The 20,966-nt window shown below is 50.9% G+C and overlaps 1 protein-coding gene across 12 annotated transcripts in view; it reads right to left on the bottom strand.

The window, feature by feature from the left end:
• The window catches only part of CAPN15 (calpain 15), a 53,640-nt gene that overhangs the window by 11,939 nt on the left and 20,735 nt on the right, over positions 1 to 20,966 (bottom strand). For 10 of the 12 annotated variants that reach the window (XM_026858712.1, XM_026858715.1, XM_026858713.1 and 7 more), the window contains one exon: positions 657 to 2,154. In XM_026858712.1, coding sequence (XP_026714513.1) covers positions 657 to 2,154 — 1,498 coding nt within the window. Of the gene's footprint in view, positions 1 to 656; positions 2,155 to 7,410; positions 7,507 to 18,342; positions 18,535 to 20,966 lie in introns of those variants that run through there. The other 2 variants (XM_026858718.1, XM_026858720.1) reach the window with 2 other exon arrangements.

Here is a 20,966-nt window from a genome sequence, read left to right as displayed (position 1 = left end):
GAAGCTCCTCCAGTCCAACCATGAACCTCACACTGACTGTTCCCAACTCCACCAGATCCCTCAGCGCTGGGTCAACCCGACTCTTCAACCCCTCCAGGGATGGGGACTCCCCCCTGCCCTGGGCAGCCCATTCCAACGCCCAACAGCCCCTTCTGCAAAGAAATGCTTCCTAATATCTAGTCTAAACCTTTCCTGGCGCAACTTGGGGCCATTCCCTCTTGTCATGTTGCTTGTTACTTGGTTCAAGAAATTCATCCCCCCTCTCTGCACCCTCCTGTCAGGGAGTTGTAGAGGGCCAAGAGGTCCCCCTCAGCCTCCTCTTCTCCAGACTAAGATGTTCAAAACTCAGATGTTCTCTCTCACTGATTTAAAATATCACTAGGTTTCAGAGTTAACACTCAAGACTTCCTCACCCTTGGATTGAAAGTGAACTAGATGGGACACCTTCACCCTACAGATTATCTCGCACCAATTTAAGATATTACGTTTCAGTGTTAACAACCAGCATCCAGCTGTTGCAGGTGAAGACCTTCTCTGGAACAAGACACAGAAGGCAGCTTGCCTGTGACAAGGATGCCCCAGACCCATGGGGTAGGCACGAAAAATGACCCTGCTAAGTGAAACCAGGAGCAAGACTAAGTTCAGCAAGCACTCACCTCCCGGCAGAAGGTCACGATGTTTTCCCACAGGGCTTTGGCCTCTCCCTCGTCTGTCTGCCGCCTCTTCTCCACGTGCATGCTCTCCCGTCTCTTCAGGGGCTTGAGGCCCTTGCGCTGGGCCACGTACTGCTGGGGGGTATGGCAGGCCACGCAGTGCTTGGCCTTGAGCTCATTGAGCAAGGTGCAAGCGGGACAAGCCCACTGGCCCGGCCTCTCCTGGCCAGCAGGCAGCTGGGACGGGAAGAGACGGGCAACCTTGCGGGCAGACGGGGCCCTGCCCCCACAGGAGGAGCAGCTGCCCTTGTCACAAGCCCCGCAGTCGGAGCAGCGGGGGGACGGCTCGCCCTGCGTCCCGTGCTCCTGGAAGCCATGCAGCTTGGAGGAGCCGCAGGCTTTGCACTTCTGGGCCAGGGTGGGGTTCTTGAGGGTGCACTTGGAACAGGACCAGGTGGTGAAGTCAGGGCTGGAGGGGCTGCATGGGGTGAATCGCACCGAGTCCCCCACCAGATTGATGGTGTCACTGCTTTTCTGGGTGCTGCAAGCCTCGCATTTGCTGGCCCCGGCGGAGTTAAGCAGGGAGCAAGAGCTGCACTTCCAGTGGGACGGACTGACCTCCATCTCCTCCTCCAGCACGCTCAGCCGTTTGTTGGACAGCAGCTCCTGGAAGCGGGCAGCCGGGGCAGCCCTGGCCTGACCCTGTGGAGAGCCCTTTTGCCCTGCTGCACTCTGAGCCACAGGTGGGGAGGCTTCAGGCCCCGGCATCTGCAGCTGGGGGGGCACCTCCCGGCGGCTTCGGGGCACAGGGTTGTTCTGGAGCCCTGGGGAGAAGGGACTGAAGGCTGATATCTTCTGGGCCTCTTGTTCCATAGCCACTGGGCCTGGGGTGGCCACGGCGTCACCATCAGAGATCTCTGCAGAGACTAAAGGCTGCGGGGTAGAGGGAGCCATGTGAAATCCAGCTGGAGTGATGACTTCAGGGACGACCAGCGCCTCTGGTGGGATCTTGGGCAGGGAGAGCTTGCGTGGGCCACCACAGGCCGAGCAGGAATTGGCCACCGGCGTGTTGTGCAGTGTACAGCGCTGGCAAGCCCAGCCACTCTCCAGCTCCACTTCATCAGGGCTCTTCCCCTCTGAGTCCTCGCTGCTGCTTTCTGCCTTGGCAGCCTCCTCCTTGGACGTGCCCTTGGGCTCCACAAGCACGGTGGGCTTGGGCAAGATTCCATTGATGACGGGCAAAGGGGAGCCGCTGGGGCCTGGTTCTGGGGTGAAGCCGCATACTTCACATGTTTCCTTGCCCAGAAAGTTCCTGAAGGTGCAGCGGGCACAAGCCCATTTCTGTTCCTCCACGCTGAGCCGCAGGATGTGGTTGAGGTCGGGTTTCTGGCGGGGGGCTTCACAGATGGAGCACTGCCGCTGGCCAACAGGGTTCAGAAAGGTGCAGCGGGTGCAGGACCACTCGCGGACAGCAGCCATGGAGCCGGGAGAGTGGGAGTGGCTGGAAGAAAGAAGACGACAGAGTGAGGTCAAGGCCACCTCATACATGGGGGTACCAAGCGTTTCCTGGGCTGGTATGGTCAGGACCTTGCTTCCAGGGAGAGAGCAACCAGAAATCCAGTCATTGCTCTCTGGGCACTTGTTCCTCTGGCACTGACAACCAGTTTTGCCAAGTGGACAGCAATGAGCTGGCTTCCACCCAAAACACTTCAGGAAGGGCACAAGAAACAGCACCACAATCCCACCCCGGTCTCATGTGCCCTGGTGAGCAAGCACACTGCCTCTGAACCCAACCTCAACAATTTTATACGTCTGCAGCTCGTTTTTAACTCTCTGGAGGAGGTGACACCCTGTTCTGCCTTCTTGCTGTTCCCAGGGTCAAGTCTTTCCTTCTTCAGTGTCACTCCAGCCCACCTCCATTTCACTTTCTGTTGCTGTCTCTCTCCCCTGCTTTTGGCTCACCACTGTGGGCACAACACTTATCCCCACTGGGATAACTGTGTTATACTGCACTAGACACCACAAAGGAAAAAAAACAGGTTGTGGTGCATGGTGGTGCTTTTATCTGGCTATAGGCTTCAGGGCCAGAAGCCTGGCCGAGCCAGCCTGCGAGCAGCAGCTCCATGCTGGAGCCAAAGCAGGTTGTGGTGAACCAGCTCACCGGCAGGTTCTGAGCTCAGCACTGAGGAACACCGTGTCCCAGCTCCAGCTCCTGCCCTGCTTACCTGGGAAGCGGAGAGGGCACAAAGCCCTGCCCTCAGCACAAGCCCTCCGTTTCAACCTCCAGTGTTGCTCGGGAATGCCTGAAACCCTGATGAGGGAATGGGTCCAATGTATGCCAGAGCCACCTCATTCCAGGGCAGAAAGACGCAATAATGTTTTCTGGGCAGGTTCAATTTTCAGAAAGCGAAGCGCAGCACCAGCACCAGCTCCACAGGCCACAGCAACCTTTGAGCTTGCAAGGGAGCAGCTCTCCTTCACTGCGGTCCTTTTGGCGCTTTCAGGAAGGCAGTGCCATGCTTGCACGCAGGCTGACAAACACAGAAGGAATCCTAGCCCTGCATGGTGCCCTCTGATCAGGGTCATTTCCTGGAGCTTTGAGCAAAGGCGGGGCTGAAAAAGAGCTTTCTGCTTCCTCCTCCTTCACACAAGGATAAAACAATTCTTCAGGTAAATGTGCAGCATGAGCCCAGAGCCCTCCCTCCGTGGACTCCTGCTTCCAGATAACGCAGCCAAAGTCTAAAGTCTCAACCTTGAACTCAAGCTCCAGGCCAGCTGCACCCCTCTCCAGCTGAGCTGGTCACCTTCCAACGCCTTCTACCCCGCCCTGCTTGCCCAAGACCCTGAGCTGGGCCAGCTGTGCAGGAGAAGCCTCTGAGGCCACACCATACCCTTAGCTCTTCCTGGGAGCAAGGAATTCAGGCCATGCCAGACCAAGGAACGAGCAGCCTAAATCATGGGAGCTGCACTCCCAGCAGGCTCACCACTGGCTCCTCTCTAGAGTCCCTTCAACAACCAAGTTCAACTACAACATCAGCTGGAACACAGAAGGTAAAGACGATGTTTAGTGCCATAGAGGGCAGGCGCAGAAAGCTATGATGGTGCAGTCTGCGGAGGGAACTGGGTCCTGGCTGGCCTCCAGCATCCCAGGCAGCAGCACCTGCACAACCAGCCTCCCAAGGCAGCTGAGCAGACTGCATTGCAGCAGCGGGGTCTTGAAGGGACAGAGGACGCAGCAAGAATCACCCCAGGGAGGAGGAGAGTGACCCTCCGTTTGACTGGGTACATGAGAAACTCTCCTGGGAATGCTCCAGCAGCAGCAGCAATCCAACCACATTTCCAGACCATGCTCTAGAGCTATTGGAAGAGCAGCTCGCCCTCACAAAGAGATCAGACACAACCTTCAACTCCCTTCTTAAATCAAACATTTCTCTAAATAAAGCCCGAACTCAAGAAATCCATTTTATTGCAAGAGAGAAAATTCATTCTGGTTCATATACCATAAGTTTGAACTTTAGAAGGTATTTATTTACTGAAGTTATTTAAGGAATCTTTCCCAGCTAAGAGAAATATAAACATTGATTTTTCTGCCTGAAGTCCTACAGCTGTGATCCACTGTACAGTCCTCTCTCCCGTGGCAGCACCATGCCCAGAGCTATCTGAAAGGGAGATCACTCCTCAGGCACAGAAAGGGAAGGAGCTGTGTGCCCAGCTCCAGCAGAGGCAGGGAAGCAAATGGGGCCATGAAGGGCACCGTGATCCTGTCACATCCATTCGTCTTACTGGATGAGGTTCATCAAACCACAGGCATCAGCAAAAGGCAAGCAAAGGCTGTCAGCAACCTGTGCCATCCACATTCATCCTGCATCATCCCATGCTGCTACCACGCTGGAGAGCAACGGCTTCAAAAAATCCACCCCTAAACACAGATGCTGCCCTGCTTACTGCAGATCAGGACCTTCCAACCACAATCTTCCTGCTGCAGACATTGCTCTCACACCCAGGGTCCTACTCAGCAGGCAAAGGCTTCTAGCCATGCAACCACAGGACCATAGAAAGAAATCACCTTGTCCCTTCCCATACCAACAGGGAGAAGGAAGAAACCGTGATAACCTAAAAGACAGAAGTACCACATGAGGGGGGCATCAGTGACAATGTGCAGGCTTGGGGAAGGCAGCACCCTTTCAGTTGGCTAGGCAGGAGATCCAAGCTCCAGGCAGCAAGAAGGGAGGTGGAAGCCAGGACACTGCAGTGCTCTCCCCCAAGCTCCAATGCAAGACATGATGCTTCCTGGCTGCACTGACCCATCCCGGTCCCCTCCTCTCCCCCATGCCTCAGGAGTCAGCTCCCAACACTGTCCGTTCCAGGAACGCTGTCCTGCCCGCTGCTGGGATTTCCACCTACTTGACCTTCTGCACTGACAGCTCTCAGGAAAAGCAAAGAGCCTCCCGGAAAGGCCATCAGCTCTTCCCTCAAAGGTCTGTGGCAGCCCTTGCAGGGGCAAGGCCACCAGTGTGACAAGCTCTGGCAGACTTCCCTGCCTGCTTCACCATGTCGTGGTGCCTGGCAGCCACACAGTTTTCCCTGCAAGCTAGTGGGAGATACACAGAAACGGGAGAGGGTATGGACACACATCTTCAGCTGTCCCCCACAAGCCACCGGTTCCCCAGCCTTAATGACTGGTAGCACACCAGACTACAGCCTGCTCCCACCAGACTCCCGCCTAGGACTGATGGACAATTCAAGTCCCTGGCCCGGAGCACCAGACTTAATTTAAGGGTCCAAAGATCACAGAGGGCACAATGCTGGAACCCGTCCTTACATGGTACAGCCCATACCAGCACATGGTGGATCACCACAGCAGCCTCTGCCTTACAGCAACACCTACCTTTTAAAAATGAACTGGCTGAAGGAGAAACCCAACCGCAGCCTGTCCAGGCTCTACTTCTCCCTGCAAAGCCTGGCTGTCTCCTTTCACAGCAGGCAACAAGCCTGCAGTTGTCTTCACCATCTATTCACCAGACCCATCTGCTGTATGATAACACACATGCTCTCCAGCCCCAGAAAACGCAACTGAGATAAACATCACCTGCCACCTTCCCAGATGCCTGCGCAGGAGAGGAGCTCCTCTCAAAAACAGCCACTCCACAGCGACCTGGCAAAGTCATCTACCCACAGCAGGGCTTTTCCTGGGAAGGGGGCACTTTACAGGGAGCATGATGACACAAGCTGTCAGCAGCCCGGCGGGCAGGCAGCAGGGATCTGCCGGAGGCTCTCGTTGGGTGCACACCGCAAGAAAAGGGCAAGAGCCACATGAGCCCACAGCTCCAGCAGCATGGACAGGGCTGGCCCCACATGGCCACGCTTCCACCGCAGGAACCAACCAAAACAGGGTGCACATCAGCTGGCAGGAGACACCATCATGTTGGCAGGACTGCACCTACTTTGGCAGTCTTAAGAGTGTAATTGCAATACTTAAAAAAGAATATAGAAGGTACTCAACCAAGCAGGCAGCTTTCAGCATGCTGATCAGGTCCCAGGGAATCTCACTGCTCGCTCTGCCTTGCAGATTTAGGAGTGCCAAAGACAGCCCACTGCCGAGGTGACAGCCTCTAGAGAGGGATGTTGGCTGGGATACCCCAGCAGCCTTCACAGGCAGGATGTGGCAGCATAGTTGCCCAAAAGATGTGTGGCTGATTCCCTCTGGACACTGTTTCTGAGAGCACAGAGGTGGCAGGGGAAGGCTGTCATTAGGAGGGAAGGGAGAATCACTGCAAGGAAATCACAGCCCTTTGCTTCCCTCTGACACACAGAAACTTTCCTCTAACTGAAGCGGAGCAGGATTGATAGGACAAGACAGGGAAGGGATTAAGAAGGCACCAGCTCATCACCTTCCAAACCCACTTTGGGACAGTGATGTCTCCCTCCTAGGGCTCTGCTAAGCCATCGCTTAGTTTAGAGGGCTCTGCTGAGCTTGCGTGTCCTGTTGCTACAGAGCCCTGGTTCCTACACAGACACCGAACAAGCCTGGGTCTCCACCACCTTTGCGTGTCACCTGGGACCAAAGGCTATTCTGGAGCCTCACCAGAGCAGGGCAAGATGGGAAGGAACAGGGCAGGATGCGAGGCTGGGAAGCGCCCAAAACCCTGCAGTTTGTGTCTTTCCTATGGGCAGGGAGCTGGTGATGTGCCAAGCCTGGGTGATGTGCAGCTGAGCTCCAGGGCCGGAGATGGCAACAAGCCCTGACCAGAAGCAACTCAGACTGCTAGAGCAAATGGCTTGAGGTGACCTGGGCACTGGAGCGAGAGATCCCAGGGCTCCACTGCAGAGCCCACACCGGCAACAGGATTATAGGAGCTTGTGTCAATCACACACAGCAACAGAACCAGGCTGTTTCTCTAAATAAAACTCCTCCAGAACAGCTAAAGTCTTAAAACTTACTGCTTTGGTTCTCTCCCACAGTAAATAAACAAAAATCAATTGTTCTAGTCAGTAATGTACAAACCCTGAGTTCTCTGAAACAGAACACATTGTAGCAAAATCCTCCTGTTCAACAAAGACAAGAAAAAGCACCAGAACTCTGTGGAAGAAAAAAAAAATCACAAAAAACCCAAACAAAATCCTGCTTCAACTGTCTGTGAGCTGCATATTGCTTCCCCTCCTCCCCATCCAGCTGTTTTCTGTTTAACTCTTTCTTTCAATGGCACAGTGTGCTCTGACCTAAGAGAGGACTGAGCCACCTCCCACGCTGACCTACCACATCTCTAGAGGCTGCCGGAGCAGGAGACGTCCATGCCTGTCCAGAGGGGGTGCGGGAGGTCAGGAACCACACGGCATTGCTCTGGCAGTTGAACTGTTAGAAGGGCACGTGGGTTGGGATCATGGCCCGCACATCATGAAGCCCAGGCAAGGAGATGCTGTTGCCTGAGCTGACTCACTGTTGCAGAGCCAGGCAAGGGCTGGTAGGCTGGACCAGGGGAAGGTTGCAGCAGATATACTGGCAGAGCAACACAGAAAAACTATGAACCAGGACTTTCCACTTTTTACAAATTTCTATAGGAGCATCAGTGGAGAAAAACCTTCTCTGATTCACACTTCCAAACCCCCAAGGCTATAGAAGTAAGCTCTCAAGCTCTCTGCTAGCATCATACAAACAAGGCAGGTTGCATAAGTATTTCCAAATCCTGCCTTTCCCACTCCTCCAAAGTGAGACAAGAAAATGAAACTGGCTTCAATACCAGTGACCTTCACCCAATCTCAGAGAGGTGCAGGCAAAAATGAAGCACCAGAAGGGCCCTGTGCCTTTGCCCTCTTCTCCCACTTTGCACCAGCACAGATCTGCTGAGCAAGGGCAGAGACAGCAAAGAAAACCTCCCCTACGCTCACCCACAGTCTCTTGGAGGATCATATCAGAGCAGCCACGTCAGGCAGTGCCAGGCAGGCCCACTGCAATGTCACAAACCAGGAACCTTGCTGGACCGCTCTATCTGTGAGCGAAAGCAGCACCCACTTGGACAAGAGCAAGCATGGAGGATCCCAGGATAACTCAGGTCAGGAAGGACCTCAGAAAGTCTCCAGTCCAAACTTCTGCTTCATGCTACATCTCTTAAGAGATCACAGCAGGTTGTTCGGGTTTATACAGTCTGCTCTTGAAAACCTCCAAACATGGAGACTACACAATCTCTCTGGGTAGCAAACTCTACTAACTGTCCTTGGGGAAAAATGCTTCTTACACCCAGTCTGAGCCTCTCCCGTTTCGTCCCATGCCTGTTGTTTCTACACACGGCTGTGAACAGCCTGTCTCTGTCTTCTGGATGATGCCCCTGTAGATACTGGCAGACCTCAGAAGCCTTCTCGCCTCCAGCCTGAATGAGCTCAGCTCCCTCATCCTCTCCTTGCAGGACACACACTCCGGCACCCTGACCATCTTAGTTCTCCCTCCACTGAACCAGGAGCAGTCTCACAACTAAACCTTTCTGGCTTGCACTCCTGTTCCCCTTGCACAGCACCAGAGAGGTGTTTGGTACTGTGTGGGTCTGAACAACCATGCAGAACAGGGCTGGTGGTTCAAATCCTCCCCCCAGGGTTGCTGAGAAAGTGCTAAGGGAGCCCTGGTTGAAAAGCTGCTACAAAACACAGCTTCACCCTAGCAGGAATCTGCCAACTTCAAAAGCACCTTCTGGTAACTACAAGGGGACAAAACTAATTTTTAAAGAAACTCTTGCTAGAATAGCTTGGCTTTATCATGATGTCTGACACCTCACGTTGTTCCAGGCACCACCACTACAAGTGGCTGTCCAGCCCAGGACAGAGGTTGGCCTCTGAGCAGACCTGGCCTGTAGCATCCAGAACCTGCAGCCCCCTGCATGAAGCAGCACTGGGATCATCACACCAAGGTCAGAGGAAGATAGAAAAGCCAACTCCAAAAAAGGACATCACCTTCTTCATGCAACCTCTGTCTCACACCAGGTGGCTCCTCCAGCTGGGACTGGAGCTGGGGCCTTGGTCTGAGCTCCTGGTTGCACCATTCCCTTTGATCCATCAGTCTCGTGGAGGGGAACCACAACAGCTACAATTACACAAATGCATCCTTTTGTTGAAGCGGTTGATGACTAAGACTTCTTGATCCTGAAATATTAATTTTGAAGTGCTCCAGAGTTTTATTATATATTTGTATCTGCTCTCACTCTTTAGAGTCAATCCAGGACAAACTGTCAAGAAGTTCCCAGAAACACAACTTAAATAGGGAAAGGCAAAAGAGCTGAGGGATCAGCCCGATCCATGCCAAACTCTCCTCTGGCTAGGACACCCCTTCTTTCTGAAGGTTACCTCCTCCCTGCCCAGTATCAGCACTCCTGACCATTCACTGGGGCAGGACAATTACATTTATGCAGAAAATAGCATTTCCCACTGGTAATAACTTGCAATGAATTGAAGCAGGACAATGGTGACAGATGAAAATCAGTCATCAAAGAAGAAGGGGAAAAAAAATTCTAATTCTGCAGCAGGAAACTGTGCAAGGGTGAGCACTTGATGGTGAACGGGTCCATTAAAGACCCATCAACACCACATAACCCTCCCCAGAAGGTGCCAAGAGGCTCAGAGTTTTTCAAGCTGATGACGCACTCCAGTTCCTGGGAATTTCTTGGTCCCATTGCACCAAATCTCAAGAGGGTTTTTGCACAGTTTCTATTTAGCTTCTAGTTTTCCCACGCTGGACACAGCTCCGCCAGCTCAGATGTGCTCCACCAGCCAGGGAGAAAAGAGGCTGTGCGTTTCAGTGAGAAGTTCCCAGGGGAAAACTGAACTCTGCTAATGAGAAGTCTGAGAAAAAAATCACTGGCTCCAGATGTATGGAGTTCATTCAGCAGTATATTTTTGTGTCAGGCAACAAAACCACAGAACATGCTCTCAAACTGCAGCTTTCCCTGCAATTTAGTGTGGCGTCATCTCCCCAAAACCAGGGCTTAAGACAGACAGATGATAATGGTGGGTGAGAGGGGACATTTTGCTGTCGGACAGAGAAGAAAGGACTTCCAAGGCAATGCTCTGCAAGTACAACTGCTTGTGAAGGATCCAAATGGAACATCTGCTGGCCATGAAGAGGCCTCAAGAACCTGTCAAGAGTGCAGTGGGAAGTAGGAGGAGGGCAGAGACACAGCTGGGACAGGAGCACTCTGAAAGCTCCTGTAACATGCACCAAAGTCTTGCTTGATGAAGGAAGGAAGTTGAGAAGACCGTCATCACTTGGAGGGTCCTCTTCACAGCTGAAATCCCTTGCTGGGTTTGGCCCAGAAGAATGAGAGAAGGAGCAGAGTCTTTGTAGGGATCTGCCCATCTGAATACGTGGTCACTGGCGTTGCAGGCCCAGCACCACGAATGCAAAGTGACACATGTCTGGATGGAGCAGGCCTCAGATTAGCTTTCCTCCAAGGCTAAGGATATACAGGCAGCGTTATCCTAAACTTATGGACTGGAGACAAGAGATTTTTATCGTTCTTCATGCAAAATCATCAAAGCAGAATCAGAATCTGGAAGGCTTGCCTTGTGAGAAAAACAGGATGTGCACCATTAGCCTTTAATATAAGTTAATTGTCTCGGTGTTGTAAGATACCAGTTTTCAGAACAAAACCAGTTTGGCTGGCAGGGCACTGTGCAGTATAGGCATGCTGAGACAAGACCATTCTCAAAGGCTCCTCTACTAATGAATAGGTTACCCAAATCTCTGCCAGGGCAACAAGAAGAATCCCTGGGGATACAAAAGGAAGAGGCAGACCGAGTATTTCAAGGAGGCCAGTAAAGTCCAAGTTCTAGCTTTGCTCAAATGTCATGAGTTTCTGCAAGCTCTGGATTCACAAGCTTTCGATGAGGGTCCAGGTGTCTCACCCTAAAGAAGCACCTCCTGCACCAACCCAAGGTTATCAGAATGCAGGGCCCAGGCGAGATGGCCAATGGCAATGTGACCTCTTCAAAACTCAGGGTGGAGGCACGGGGAATGTGTAAAACTGGCACCCAGTTGCACAGGATCATCACAGGACTTGCTCTGCTGCAGCAAGGCTTGTAGAAGAACACTCCAGGAAGGTCCCTCTGAAGCCCCAGCCCTGGAGACTGCCACCAGCACAGCCTCAGCTCCTCTCAAGCTACGCTGTTTCACATTAAGATCAATTCCAGCCTGTTGTTATAATTAATAACCTCATCTTGCCTCCCTGCATGCAAGCATGGGAAATTTCTGCAGTTGCAATCACAGTTCACTTCAAAGAAACCAATTTAGCAGAGCGCTACTGCTGCCATCATTCCTGTACTCAATTGCTTTATTTACCTTTTCTGTATCTAATTTCCCTGGTCTTTTGGGTATCTGGGGAAATTAAGAGCAAACAATATCAAGCTCCAATTGCACCCAGGTATTATATTAGGTGAGGAAAATGTGTCATTATCTCAAGCCAGCACCATACTATGTATATGCTTAAATAGGTTCAATAATGTCATAATATGTTGATTTGGCTCAAGGTGATGATGAACCAAATGGAGTCAATCCATTTCTTGCCTTACTTTGACTACACAGCACAGACTTTGACTGAAATCCACCTACAGTGGATATCTGAACCCACTTAAGAGCCAATACACAATGGAGGTACACCAGTTTTATAGAGTTTTGTCACAGTTGCATGAAATTGGTATAATTTGGCTGTAGAAAGCCCAAAAGATCTCTGCAGATACCCTGGTTCTGCTAAAACATTTGGGAGCACCTCAGCATGCCTGCAGCTCCCATAAAAACAGCTCTTTCAGGGGAAAAAGGACCACAGTCCTCCAGCAAACACAACATAAGAACTCAATTTTTAAAAAAAATTTTGTTAAAAAAACAATAGACCAGAAAGGCCTGAACCCTAGAAGACTGATGGACCCCAGTTATGCTGGATACTAGTAGCTTCAGCTACAAAAAGCACTTAGCAAGAAAGCACTTAGAGAACAGTAGTTTTGTTCTTTAGAAAGCCTGGTAAAAAATGGTTCAGCAACCCCATATATTTTTTTGTAATTTCACTCCATCTTTGGTCTGAGTATTGTCCCAGAAAGTTTCACACATAAAATTGTCCATCAAAATTCATGAGCATATAAAATGAAGGAAGATTCAGACTCCATTGAAATCAATCCCACAGACCAGCATACCTGGGGAAAGTTTTTCTGGAAGCAGCAAAAGGGAATTTGGGAATTATATTTTCTGGAAAGGTTTTCATGGAAACGACCTGCTGCCAACCCAACTTCCACAGCAATCTCCAGCCAGCATCCATCGGGTGGCAATGCCCATGAACACCAAACAAACCTCCTAGACCTTCGACTTTCCACACTGAGATGACAGAACAAAAACTCAGTATCAGCCACTAAGGAAGAGGGCTGATCCCACACCCCAGCAGTCAGGGAAAAGACTCAAACGCCTGCACCAGGGATGTTCCTCGCTGTATGTGGCGCTCGCTGCATATGTACGCTGGTGGGTGCCCCGGAGCCCCGCTCACTCGCTCATGTTGAGAACAGGTTTAGTACAAATGTGCATTGTGGTTTCACTTCAACGGCCCCAGCAGGAGCGAGCTTGCAATTATTCACATGTGGAGAAGCCTGAATGCTTCTGCAGAAAAGAATGAAGAATTTCAAACTCTGAAAAGATCCCCTTGGTTAGGAAGGAAGACTTTGAAGGAAGGGCAGGGACTGCAAAAACTTATTTAATCATTCCCTGACTGGCCCATAAATCCTTCCTGGAAAGCTTCTCAAGAGCTTATGAGGGGTCAATCATGGTAGACACCTTCCCTGGTTGGTAATACAGATGAAGTGAAAAGGTGAATCAGGTTGAGGGGAGAGTGGTTCAGCCGCCAGGCAGCAAGGCAGGCTACGGCCAAAGGCCAAACAAGTGCAGATCTGGCAGAAGAGGAGTGACGCCTGCCAACCTGGCTGCAGCATTCAGCCTCAACTCTCAGCCCAAAAAACTCTAGCACTTTGAAGATGGAAGGAGAAGAGATTATTACAGAGCAAACATAGCCCTGGCAACATCAGCACATCAAGGACTAACGGAATGCTGCCACTCTGATCATGAACCCATCAGGGACCAGTGAGACACCAAATGCTCTGGGATGAGCTGTAGCACAAGCCCTCCATGGAGCAACATCCTTTAAACCTCAAGGTGTGCCCGGAGAAGGGTGGGAGATACCAGGAGCACCAATGGCCTTCTGCGCCCGCAAGGAACCCAAGGACAAACACACCTAGAGCAGTACAAAGACAAATCACACCTTAGAGGCAGCCTCTCCTCTTCCAGTCATGAGGGCTCCCTGCTGATCTGGACAAACTGGTGAGCAGTTTAACATGGAACAAGAGAGCAGAACACATCATATAGGTACCACTCCCATCAGGAGCACAGACGTCCAAGCCTCTGCTGAAGTAAGGCTTGCACAAGATGCATAGAAATCAGGGGACATCAACAACAACAGAGAGAGGATTTATGACCAACATGCCAGATCTAGGAGGACTAGCAAGATACTGGCCAGGAACAGCTGGGAAGATGATTTTCTTTACTATTACTGTTATGCCAATTCATTTCAAATCATGACAGGTTTTAATTTAAAAAGCCAACAGAAAGTGTCCCCTTCAAAAGGGGCAGAAAAGTTGGTAACAGCAATGAACTAGGAGAAGACCCCAGGGAAGAACAGCACGGGGTTAATACCTCTCTCAGTAGCCAATAAATGGCACCCAGGGAGGTCACAGGACATCCCCTTCACCATGTCTTTTGCCCAGAGAGGAAGAAGGGCAAGGCTTTGCTGTCTTCACAGAGTCACAGAATCATCTAGGTTGGAAAAGACCTTGAAGATCACCTAGTCCAACCCTTAACCTAACACTGACAGTTCTCAACTACACCACATCCTCAAGCGCTATGTCAGACACATTGCTGAGGCCTAAACAAGGCTAACATACCAAGGAGAGATGTCCTTTTTGGCTCCATCAAGGATGTGTGCCACTCCCTCTGATCCAATGATGGAGAGGTTGTCCTCTGAGCTCCCTCCTATGTTACTGCCTCTTAACCATCTCCACTGAGGAGCTGCTAGGCCCCAAGCCTGGCCATCAATCCTTCTCACCAAGGCCAAGGGGGATATCTGCTATCCACCCCTGTGCACAGGAATTCCTGCCTGCCCACGTGGTGTCTGCCCAGAAACACCAGGATGGGAACAGCTTCGTATCAATGATTATCTATAATGCTTAGGTCAGGAAAAGCAGGAGAGATGGCCAGAAGAGCTCAGAGTGGAAGGATTTCAGATTAAATGTGGGAGAGAATGGACTAGAGGACATCTCTTAGGACATCTCACATCTGGAGAGTATGGCATGGGACAGAACTGAGGAGCTGCAGGTGATGCTCTGTGAGCAACTTCACACCCCCACCTCACTTCCACGGCTGGCGTCACCAGCTCAGCTCCAAAACACCACCCTGTACTTTCAGAAAGTAAATTAAATCTTTTTTTCCCAGGATGAAAAGGAAATTCAAAGCTATATGCTGCCTTTGAGGCCTGAAAGGAAAAATACTGTTGGAGAGTGCCACACAAGTGTGAAGAGGGCTGTCTGCCCTCTCGCATGGCCCTGCAGGGGTTGTAGAGTGGTGGGAGCTATCGCAATGCAGGCACAACCGTGGGGAAGGAGGTGGGAGGACCCTGCTGAGCCCCTCTCTCTTTTTGTCTCACCAGTTCCCAGCCCTGCCCATAAAAAGCTGCATGGCACAGGCCGCTATTTGCCTGAGCAACAACCATCTTTTTCCCTAAATTCTCCCTGAAAAAACAAATCAAGGCATAGCTCCAAGGTGCAATTAAGAAAAAAACAACAGTAATTAAGATCTTGGTACCATTTGAGATGGAGGGAGAGAGAAAGACTATAAGGTCTGAGACTAAGGAGAGCGAGGCTGCAGCCTGGCAGAAGGAAGAAGCAGAGCCCCCCAGCTTCCTCTTCCTCTCCTGGGCTGTCACCCCAGCTCCTGGTAGAGCTGCTGCTGGGCACTCCTCCTGTGAACGAGGAAACTTCTCAGGGCCCAAGCCCACGCTGCCAAGCTCTGCTGTGGTATGGTCCCACACCAGACCACGCAGCTCCCCCCCGGCAGCAGCCAGCCACGCTCGGGGCACCGCGAGCAGGACCTCATGCCTCTCGGTGAGATGAAGGCAGCAGGGCGCTGTGGTCCGTCGCCAAGGGCTGTCAGGCTCTCTTCAGGATGATTAACAGGCCTTAATGAAAAGCTAAGCCAGTCCTGTGCCTCAGGAAAGCAGCTCATGCTTAATAACCCAGCCAACAAGCTTCGCACTGATCTGCGGAAAGAAAGAAAGATTGCCAAGGGACAGAGGAAGAGAGAGAGGAACTCTGGCAACTCCCAGTGTCCCTGGAGTTCAGCCTATGGTTGGATCAGGGCACGGTAATCAAGCCACCACAGCTACGCTACAATTGTCATCTGGCAGCAAGGGGAAAGGCAAGGATGGAGGTTCCTCCCAGAGCCAATGCCACCAACTAGCAAGCCCTGCTATGTTTTAACCTGCTCCACTGGTGACAAGAGATCAGAAGGCAGAGGGCAAACCTGAATGTCTTTTTTTCTACTTCAAGAATAACATTTGAAAACCCCTCCAAAGAACACTGATCCCAGAGGAGAACCTCGATGCACAGAGCAGCTCAGGGCAAGGACCCAGATGAACAGGGTACTGGAGTTTGCACACATATGCACACACTCACTCTTTCCACCTAGTCCTTGGCCTCACATGCAACTTTCAAGTGCATTCACATTCACTGCCAGGTGCTGGAAAAAACATTCACATGGCTTGGTACAGCCTGCTGCTCTGGAGCCACGTCCCTCCACGCTTTACTGACCTGGGGTGAAGCAGGGCCAAGGGCTGGCTTGGTCAGCTTGCCTGCCTGGGCCAGCATGGAGCACAGAGGCTTTGAAGCACAGTGAACTCCACCAGCCTCACAGATGGTCCACCCTTTCCTGCTCCTGGATCATCTGCACCTTCTCCAGCTCTGTTCCCAGGTTATGTCAGGTCAAGCAGATGAATGCAAGACTGCACAAAATTTGTTGCTGCATCAGCTGTGGTTTTGGGAGCCTGTTGCCATGCTGCAGCCAGCAGGTTCTGCTCTTCTTGCAGGCTCAGGGGGAGGAAGAACAAGGGGGGAGAAGCCACCTCAGGTGCTGTTCAGATTCTGGGCAAATGAACCAGCATCTCCTCTATGCAATAGGAAGAAGCAGCAATTTATACTGACAAATGGTGAAAGCCTGCAGCAGGGTTGGCCCTTTCTGTCAAAGCTGGTGTACACACACAGAGGCTTACGTGCTGGAGAGGAGAGGGGAGGGTACCAGCAGTCAAGTGATATACGCATCACTCACAGAGGAAGATGATCAGCAACTCGGAAGAACCAGGCTGCAAAAGATACCTGCAACAGTGTGTGCTAGCCAGCCATCACTCCTTGTCCTCCACACCCAGGGCTGCCAGCGAGCAGCAGGGGCTTAACACAGCACTTGGACACACATTGCGGCACCTCTCAGCACACCCCTCTTCAGAGGGTTCATGTCTCAACCCTTCAGTCTCAAAAGGGGTTGAACATTTGGGCACAAGTGTCTCTGGGATCAGGCACAGTGTTAAGGACCATCCAGCAACATGGCCCAGGTGGGATGTTCATATCTGCATCTTCAGCTTGTAAGTGAAGTTCAAGTTGGCTGTGGAGTGTTCACAGGCCAGGAAATACAAGCTCTTGTAGGGGACCTGTAACAAGATGAATCTGGGATGCTAGGTGTCTGAATTAGCCAAGAGAGATCAGGCAGCAATGCAGAAGCCTCCTCTTGAAGTAATGTAATTCCAGTGTCCATTTGGTTCAGAGAATGGACAGACTGTGCTGTGTCCTCCCTAGCCTGCAATGCCCATCTGGCTGCCAGATTCCCTCTTTCCACAAAAGCAGCTGGAGAGGTTTTGGATAGAACTGAGAATGACTTTCCCACTGCAGCTTAAGAAACACTGTCAGCACGTAAAAAAATCTAAGATTTCAGACCTGTAAACACTTCTACGCATGTATCTGTGCAGCCCTGTGCCTGCAGTAGACAGTGGTGGTGTGGAGAGCTTTGAATTCTCCTTCCATGGGGCCAGTTACTGAGACAGCAACCAAGGCACTGACAGAGAACAGGTGCTGCCCAACCACTAAGTCCATGAGTCCGTGATGAGTGCAGAAACCAAATATTAATTTCTCAAGTCTTGGCAATGTTCCTTCACCATCCTCTGAATTATTCCTATTCGCTAGCACAATTTCCAAACCTTTGGGTCAATCCAGACCTGCTCTTTGCAAGCAGTAATAACCAAGTGTGGGAGCACACACTTGCCTATATCCAGAATAGAAAGCAGTTGGAGTTTCATCTGAGCACAGCCAACAGCAAGATGAGGGTTTCAGACACTCCTCTTTTTCTGCTGACACTGTCTTTATGGGCTCTTCTCCCTGCTCTCCACTACATATACAGTTCCTTTAACTGCTGATTTTCCACAGGTGGTAAAGTTCCAGATGATTCTGGGAGGCTTTTCCAACTTTATTTATTTTATTTAAATAACAGGGGCATATGGTTTATTACCGCTTAAAGGGTTTGTGTATGTATGTGGGGGGAATCTTAAGAGAACAAAACATCTGAGCCTGGGATTCAGAGAGCTACCAGCACCTCTGAGCACACAGACACTAGACACCAGTGCCTGGCCACAGAAGGGCAGAGAACCACCTCTGTTTGCAAACATCAGACCAAGGGCTGTGAATGAGTTTGTAGCTCCTCACCTATTTATACCAGCCCAGGAGAGCATCAGGGCTCCTGCTCCCTTTCTAGAACAGCTGTCATCCCCTGACCAGGATGCAGGTCCAATCTCCAGGACAAGGCTGAGCCAGAGATCAGGTTAAACAGGATCTCACCAGGAGCTGAAGCAGCTACAGGCAGCCCTTGGAAACAAAGTATTCATGCTGAATCAAGCTGTGCCTGCTCCCTCTACAACCAGGGGAGCCCTGGCTAAGGACAGACTCAGCATGACAAACGCTTCTTTCAGGGAGGATCTAAGCATGGAGGCACAGAAAGATAAGGAGCCCTTCAGTGCTACGAATCTGAGAAAGTGGGAAGAAAGCACCACAGGAGCTGATTTCTACAGCTGGGTTTTACAATACTTACCTACTCTCAGAAGGGAGGGGAGGAAGCAAGTAATGGAGCAAGAAACTGAACTCATTGAGCTGCTCTTTCATCTGAGGAGCTGGGACATCTTCAGCAAGGAGGGTGGACTCCTGGGACCAAAGGACACTTGATTCCCCCCTTTTAGCTACCCACACCTGAGGTACATTTGAACAATCACTTCAAAAGCAACCCCTGCAGAGGAAAGAAAGCTGGATGAAGAGGAAACACTATTTGTTGCTTTCATTTCTCTGTTTCAGCTAATTAAGGAATTTCTTTTTAAGTGAGGGTCTGTGGTCTACCTCAAAAGAGCCAGCACTCCTGTCCTGGTTTCGGCTGGGATAGAGTTAATTTTCTTCCTAGTAGCTGGTACAGTGCTGTTTTGCATTTAGGATGAGAATAATGTTGATAACACGCTGATGTTCTAGTCGTTGCTCAGTGTACTTACACCAAGTCAAGGACTTTTCAGCTGCTCATGCTGCCCTGCCAGCGAGCAGGCTGGGGTGGGGGGCAAGAAGCTGGAAGGGGACACAACCAGGACCCCAGCTGGGCAAGGGATATTCCATACCATAGGGGGATCATGTTTCAGTATATTGGTATATAAACTGGGGGGAAACCTGGCTGGGGAGCATTGCTCAGGAGCAGACTGGGCATTGGTCAGTTGGTGGTGAGCAATTGTTTTCTATTTGCATCACTTGTTTTTCTTGGATTTTCCTCTCTTTTTGTTATTTTCCTTTTCAATACAATTTATTATTATTTTATTTTATTTCAAATATTAAGCTGTTCTTATCTCAACCCATGAGTTTTCCTACTGATTTTCTCCCCCATCCCACAACGGGGCGACTGCGCAAGTGGCTGTGTGGTGCTTAAGTTACCAACTGGAGTTAAACCACAACAGCTCCCTGTAGAACAGAGCAGGGCAAGGGCAAGGTGGGCAACCAGAGTCAGACCCCTGCAAGTCCCCAGACACTGCAGGGACTGCTGGCTCTGTACTTCTCCTCTGCAAAAATCCCAGCTACTCCAAACCCTCAGAATCTCACTGTTTTCTAACAGACATCTGCAGCAGATGCTTTTCCCCTTTGCACCTTGGTTTTCTCACCAGCACATCACACAAAAACCAAGTCTTGTGGACATCAGGCAGACCTATCCTTGCATCTTTCAACACTTGCTTGTGTTTTAAGAAACCAACATGGAAAATGCTTTTGAAGCTTCACAGACAACCAAGATTAGGCTAAGACAAAGGTATGGTCTGTACCTTTATTCTGGTTTCATAATACCTGACCTCAGTGTAGGGTGGTCAAGTTCAAGTGTGGTGGGGAGGGGGCTGCACAGGTGGAGCACACATCCAAGGAGACAGCACAGGCAGCTGGGAAACAGGTTTGCCAGGACAAATGGCTCCTGGTGTGTGACTGTGCAGATAGATCCCTTGCATGAACTAAATGGCAAAGGTTTTGCCCTTCGCACACCTCACAGGGCTATTTCCTGCCATTCTTCCCAGCACAGTCTGTAGAGGATAGAGGCATTCTGCATCAGAAAACAAAAGCATCTGTATGTGCAGGGTAGTTTGGACGTAAAGGTCCATAGGCCCGGATGAAGACCACCGTCTACAACTTTAGATGTCACACACCTGAACAAGGACATTTGCACCTTATACTAGCACCCCTCCTATCCCATGTTTGAGGTTATTTCACACCAATTTCCAATGTTAGTACTGGAGGCTGGGGTGGGAAGAGAATTTTCCTGTTTCCCAGGACTAGAGAGATGTGGGACTAAGCCTAAACATGCTGTGGGCCCGTAACTGGTAAAAGCCAGGAAAACTTGATGGGACTGTAAACCAGGCACACTGAGGACTCACCCATAGCCCCTTACTCCCAGTGCAACTTCCCTCTCATATGGAGAGGCTGGAAGAGGAGATTTACTGGTGGCTGCCAACCCGAATTGCTGCTCAGCTAAGATTTATGCTGCAATTTGTAGTGCTGTTAAAATAAAATTACAAGACTGGTAGGGGAAGAGAGAGTGAAAGAAAGGAAAGGGAGGAGAAATGGATCAGGAGCAACAACACAGCTCCAAAGCTGCCTGCTCCCATCTCTCACAGCTCCATTGAATAAATCACCCTGCATTTCCAGCTGCTGCGCTTCAGCCTTCAGTTCTTGCAATGCTAATACCCGGGCTCAACTTCACAGGGGAGCACACACAGGGTACAGTTAACAGAAACCTGTCCATCTCCACAGCTGCTGAAGCATCAGGCTCAATAAATAGAGCAGGCAGAGAATGACACAAAAGGTCCAGGGCATCTGCAGGCTGGTGGCTGCTCACAGGACTTCCACACTGCAGCCACCAAGGCTCCAGAGGACAGGAGAAGGGACGCTCCCAAATATCACCCCACCGGCTTCTACCTTCTCATTCTAGCACTGGTTAAACACTATTCTTACCTGACGAGGTCAGAGATGAGCTAAATTACCCCCTGTAGCTCCAGGAGCTTGCCAGCTCTGCACACTAGATCTGTAGGAAAAAGGCTGAAGTCATGGATCAATATCTTGGCACATGCAAAGAGCCACAGGACACCCCCACCGAGACCCCCTCCTGACCCCTTCCCCCTTGGAAAGCCAAGGAAAGGTTGGAGTGCC

The sequence above is a fragment of the Athene cunicularia genome, assembly GCF_003259725.1.
Source record: "Athene cunicularia isolate RWA chromosome 14 unlocalized genomic scaffold, athCun1 chr14_part1, whole genome shotgun sequence".
Classification (NCBI taxonomy): domain Eukaryota; kingdom Metazoa; phylum Chordata; class Aves; order Strigiformes; family Strigidae; genus Athene; species Athene cunicularia.
Note: the sequence above shows the minus strand (reverse complement) of the source record. Positions and strands in the feature narration are given on the sequence as shown.